The sequence below is a fragment of the Telmatherina bonti genome, assembly GCF_933228915.1.
Source record: "Telmatherina bonti genome assembly, chromosome: 18".
Lineage (NCBI taxonomy): Eukaryota > Metazoa > Chordata > Actinopteri > Atheriniformes > Telmatherinidae > Telmatherina > Telmatherina bonti.
This window is the reverse complement of record NC_136616.1, coordinates 36986965-36992964: the sequence shown is the minus strand read 5'-3', so window position 1 is coordinate 36992964 and position 6000 is coordinate 36986965. Positions and strand designations below refer to the sequence as shown.

Genomic DNA, 6000 nt, shown 5'->3' with positions numbered 1-6000 from the left:
GGATTTTAAATTCTATTCTAGATTCAACAGGCAGCCAATGAAGAGAGGCTAAAACTGGAGAAATAAGATCTCTCCTGCTGGTTCTGGTCAGGACTCTGGCTGCAGAATTCTGGATCAGCTGAAGGGTTTTCAGGGCATATTTAGGACAGCCCAGTAATAGAGAGTTACAGTAATCTAGTCTCGAAGTAACAAAAGCGTGAACCAGTTTTTCTGCATCACTCTGAGACAGAATGTCCCTAATTTTGGCTATATTACGTAAATGAAAGAAGGCTGTTTTAGTAACCTGCTTAATATGTGGGCCAAAGGACAGGTCCGAGTCAAATATTACTCCAAGGTTTCTCACTGTAGCACTGGAAGCTAAAGTAATGCCATCCAGGTTCATTACAAAACCGGAAAATTTAGCTCTGAGTTTTTCAGATCCAACGAGAATTACTTCAGTCTTATCTGAGTTTAAGAGGAGAAAATTTCTAGACATCCAAGTCTTTATGTCTATGAGACAATTTTGTAGCCTATTGGGCTGATTTGTTTCATCTGGTTTAAAGGATAAGTATATTTGAGTATCATCTGCATAACAATGAAAGTTTATTCCATGCTGTCTAATAATTTTGCCTAAAGGGAGCATATATAGTGTGAAGAGTCCTGGTCCAAGTACAGAACCTTGAGGAACTCCATGACTTACTGTAGTTTGGGAGGAGGACTTGTCATTTACATGAACGAACTGAAGTCTATCAGATAAATATGATTTAAACCAGCTTAACGCTGTACCTGTAATTCCAATCACCTGTTCTAGTCTCTGTAACAGAATGTTATGATCGACTGTATCAAATGCAGCACTAAGATCAAGCAAGATAAGTACGGACACAAGTCCTTTGTCTGAGGCCATAAGAAGGTCATTAGTAACTTTCACCAATGCTGTCTCAGTACTATGATGAGCTCTAAATCCTGACTAAAACTCCTCGCATAAATTATTTCTGCTCAGGTGGGCATGTAGCTGAGCTGAAACTATTTTCTCCAGAATTTTGGACATAAACGGGAGGTTAGATATAGGTCTATAATTTGCTATCACCTCTGGATCCAGAGATTGCTTTTTAAGTAAAGGCTTGATTACAGCAGTTTTAAATGATTGTGGTACATATCCTGTCACTAAAGACATATTGATAAGACTTAGCAGTGATGTATCAATTAAAGGGAAAATGTCCTTAAAGAGGCTCGTTGGGAGAGGATCTAAGATACAGGTGGATGGTTTAGATGAAGCTATTATTTTAGTTAATTCAGAGGGTTGGACAGGACAGAAACTATTTAGACACAAGTCAGATCCTGGTTCTAAGGATGCTTCGGAGACCACAACAGGCTCAACATTATAAGTAGAAGGAAGAGTATTGTGGATTTGATCTCTAATAGTGTCAATTTTATTCCTGAAAAAATACATGAAATCATCAAAGCTAAGTGAGAAAGGAATACATGGCTCCACAGTGCTCCGGCTCCTAGTAAGCCTGGCTACAGTGCTGAAAAGAAACCGGGGGTTGTTTTTGTTTTCCTCTATCAATGATGAATAATAAGCTGTTCTTGCCATACGTAAGGCTTTTTTGTATACGATTAAACTTTCTTTCCAGGTTAAGTGAGACTCCTCTAGTCCTGATGAACGCCATCTGTTTTCCAAACGCCTTGACGCCTGTTTTAGAGCTCGAAGCTGGGAATTAAACCAGGGAGCCTTCATAATCTTACCTAATTTCTTCTTCTTTAGGGGAGCAACATTATCCAAGGTTGTACGCATTGAAGCTGTTATAGTATCAGCATGTTGATCAATCTGAGCAGGAGTAAGGCTTAAAGGGGGACTCTCAGTCATGCTAACACATGCTAGAGGGGAAAATATTGATTCAATTGATTGTTTAAATTGTGTAATAATATTGTCTGATAAACATCTACGATAGTAGAATTTATTTTTGGTCAGTGAGTAATCAAATAAAGTGAATTCAAAGGTTAATAAGAAGTGATCGGACAAGACAGGGTTTTGAGGAAATACTTTGAACTTATCAGTCTCAATACCAGATGTTAGAACCAGATCAAGAGTATGACCATGAGAGTGAGTGGCTCCATGGACATTTTGTGAAAACCCAATTGAGTTTAGAATAGAGCTAAAGGAAATGTTTAAACTATCATTTTCATTGTTTACATTAGCAGCATTAAAGACATAGATAAGTTCAAGGAAACAAAAGGGTTTAATATTTCACCAACATTTTGGTCACAACACAACCTTGCTGGTTCACACCGCAAAACGATGCAATAGCCAAAGGCACAGGCAGGGGAAGGCACAGCCCGGTGGGCTGCAGCCAGTTTCAGAGGTGGGATAGCTGCCCGTATGGAGAGAAATTTGTGTCTTTATTATTCAATCAAAAAGGTTAGATTTGAAACCAAAAATGATTTTTGAGAGCCAAAAAAAGAAAGAAGTGACAATCAATTTAGGAAACTATTTAGGTTCCAATTAAAAAATATATATTTGAGAAAGCACAGTTCTCCAACTTCAATCAAAACTAATCTTTTCAATCAAAACTACAGTTTTCTTCAATCAAAACTAATATTTGTAAGTCAGAAACTACAACCATTGTGCTTTAAAATAAGTCCTTTTCTCTTTACAGTTAAAAAACATTTGGTTCCAGTTGTCCAGAATAATACGGCGCATTTCCACATCCAGTTAATAAGTTCTACTATCTTCCCATCTCCCTCCTCCCGTCTCCCTCCTCCCGTCTCCCCCTCCCGTCTCCCTCCTCCCGTCTCCCTCCTCCCGTCTCCCTCCTCCCGTCTCCCCCTCCCATCTCCCTCCTCCCGTCTCCCTCCTCCCGTCTCCCCCTCCCGTCTCCCTCCTCCCATCTCCCTCCTCCCGTCTCCCTCCTCCCGTCTCCCTCCTCCCGTCTCCCTCCTCCCGTCTCCCCCTCCCGTCTCCCTCCTCCCGTCTCCCCCTCCCGTCTCCCTCCTCCCATCTCCCTCCTCCCGTCTCCCTCCTCCCGTCTCCCCCTCCCGTCTCCCTCCTCCCGTCTCCCCCTCCCGCCTCCCCCCTCCCGTCTCCCCCCTCCCGTCTCCCCCTCCCGTCTCCCTCCTCCCGTCTCCCTCCTCCCGTCTCCCTCCTCCCGTCTCCCCCTCCCGTCTCCCTCCTCCCGTCTCCCCCTCCCGTCTCCCTCCTCCCATCTCCCTCCTCCCGTCTCCCTCCTCCCGTCTCCCTCCTCCCGTCTCCCCCTCCCGTCTCCCTCCTCCCGTCTCCCCCTCCCGTCTCCCTCCTCCCATCTCCCTCCTCCCGTCTCCCTCCTCCCGTCTCCCCCTCCCGTCTCCCTCCTCCCGTCTCCCCCTCCCGCCTCCCCCCTCCCGTCCCCCCCTCCCGTCTCCCCCTCCCATCTCCCTCCTCCCGTCTCCCTCCTCCCGTCTCCCTCCTCCCGTCTCCCCCTCCCGCCTCCCCCCTCCCGTCTCCCCCCTCCCGTCTCCCTCCTCCCGTCTCCCCCTCCCGTCTCCCTCCTCCCATCTCCCCCCTCCCGTCTCCCTCCTCCCGTCTCCCCCCTCCCCGCCTCCCCCCTCCCCCCTCCCGTCTCCCTCCTCCCATCTCCCCCCTCCCGTCTCCCTCCTCCCGTCTCCCCCTCCCGCCTCCCCCCTCCCGTCTCCCTCCTCCCGTCTCCCCCTCCCGCCTCCCCCCTCCCGTCTCCCCCTCCCGCCTCCCCCCCTCCCCCCTCCCGTCTCCCTCCTCCCATCTCCCCTCCCGTCTCCCTCCTCCCGTCTCCCTCCTCCCGTCTCCCCCCTCCCGTCTCCCCCTCCCGTCTCCCTCCTCCCGTCTCCCCCCTCCCGTCTCCCCCTCCCGTCTCCCCCCTCCCCCCTCCCGTCTCCCTCCTCCCATCTCCCCTCCCGTCTCCCTCCTCCCGTCTCCCTCCTCCCGTCTCCCCCCTCCCGTCTCCCCCTCCCGTCTCCCTCCTCCCATCTCCCTCCTCCCGTCTCCCCCTCCCGTCTCCCCCCTCCCGTCTCCCCCCTCCCCTCCCGTCTCCCTCCTCCCGTCTCCCTCCTCCCGTCTCCCCCCTCCCGTCTCCCCCCTCCCGTCTCCCCCCTCCCGTCTCCCCCCTCCCGTCTCCCTCCTCCCATCTCCCCTCCCGTCTCCCTCCTCCCGTCTCCCCCCTCCCGTCTCCCCCCTCCCGTCTCCCCCCTCCCGTCTCCCCCCTCCCGTCTCCCCCCTCCCGTCTCCCCCCTCCCGTCTCCCCCCTCCCGTCTCCTCCTCCCGTCTCAGAGTAGAATCCCTGCTGCTCCACATCTAGAGGACTGTAATGAGGTGGATCAGTTCGGCCGGTCTGGTTGGGATGTCTCTTGGTAAGGTGTTCTGGGTACGTCCAACAGAAAGGAGAGCCCAGGGAAAACTCGGCTACGAATGCCGGGAAATGTGGCTGAGATGAAGGACGTCTGGGCTTCCCTGCAGACACTGTTTCCACAGCAACCTGACCCTGGATAAGCTTTTAGAAAATGGATGGATGTGGAATAATAACAGATATGGTCATACCTGCATCTTTACTTGGCATCTAATGAGCCTTTTCATTTCATTAACCCTTTTGAATTTCTGATAATTAAAGCTTGATCTCCATTTCTATCTTTAGGTCAGTCTGAACTGACCGAAACACTGAACTATTTTACATGCAGCAGTAGAAGAAAGAAAAAAACATACACAGAGGAAGAGGACGGGCTTAACTTGATGTAAAGCAAACACGAAGAGGAAGCAGGTCAAATCACCAAGAGGAACGATGAAAGAAACGTCTCTACTCTTTCTGCTCTGTGAGTAGATTTTCCTCTTTCTTGTTACCAATGATGGAGAGGAAATGAAAATAAAAACTGAATTTAGGTCAGGAATATCAGAAAGTGCTGCAAGTCAGACAAACTAGTGGGTTTAGCAAGAAAATCTGACACAACAGTCAAATCTGTGCTTATTTCTTTCCATGCTGTCATGTAGAAATTCTGCCATCTTTTCATTCCTATATATCATCCGATTCAGCATTTCCATTTTCTTACAGCTAATGTACCTCATGTATGTTGATCAAGCTGGAGATCTATTCATGCTTTAAGTCATTCCTCCCTGATGCATGGGATGACTTGGGAGTGAAACTTTATTGGATGAGTTCTTACAGCTCATAGGTTTTGGTGTCGCTGATCTCTTAAAATAAGACTTTGAGGTTTTGAGTTTCCTGTGAGTCCCCTGCCTAGACATTTGTTCTGCAGCCCACTTTTATTAACCTCAATATAAAACATGATTTAAAACAGCATATTTTTATTCCTGTTCATAGTCTTCCATAAACACGCTGTTGATCTGACCGGAGACCAGAATCATCTGCTTTGACAAAACCTACACATTTCTCTGGTTGCGCCAGTTTTAGCTTGTGCTTTTAAAAAGTCGGTTCTGTTCAGCCACTTGGAAGACACTGATCCACCTGCCTAAAAATAAAAAAAATCTAGAAAGAAAGTAGCTTTTCCCCTTTATTTCTGTCTACTTGGAGCCTCTTGCAGATAAACTTACTGCATTAACCCAATGAGACGTGTTGAATGCATGAATCTTGTACAACAACAGTATTTATGCTCAGTCTGATGTTTAAACCTTTTAACAAACTGGATTGAAAATTTGATCTGCAAATATTCAACTTGCAAGTGTTTTTCATTGCTTTGCCTTGATGTGGGGAAAAAACCATGCAGTATAACTTTACAACCTGAACAAGAGTTTCTCTTTAAAAATGCTTGCAAGTAGATATAAACTGTTTCGAGGGCTAACCGTGGTGGATTTAGCAAAGAAAAGCCATGGTTGCTAAGTCAGTTCTTCCACTGGTTGACAGCGCTGAGCTCACTTCCACATTCTGACGTCAGGTGCATCAGGACACCTTTGATGGGGGTCAACACTGCGCCATGATTTCTGGAGGTCAGTCTCTGTTTTCTGCATCAAGCAATGGATCCGCTGGGCCTCCCCAAAGTGACCATTGTTTTAACCATGTGTAG

At 48.0% G+C, this 6000-nt stretch overlaps 1 protein-coding gene across 1 annotated transcript in view; it reads left to right on the top strand.

The window, feature by feature from the left end:
• Positions 1-5910: 5910 nt before the first annotated feature.
• Positions 5911-6000, top strand: part of LOC306769327 (low affinity immunoglobulin gamma Fc region receptor II-like) — a gene marked incomplete at both ends in the record, with an annotated part of 33232 nt that continues 33142 nt past the window's right edge. The window contains one exon of the mRNA XM_079257893.1: positions 5911-5923. Coding sequence (XP_079114019.1) covers positions 5911-5923 — 13 coding nt within the window. The remainder of the gene's footprint in view (positions 5924-6000) is intronic.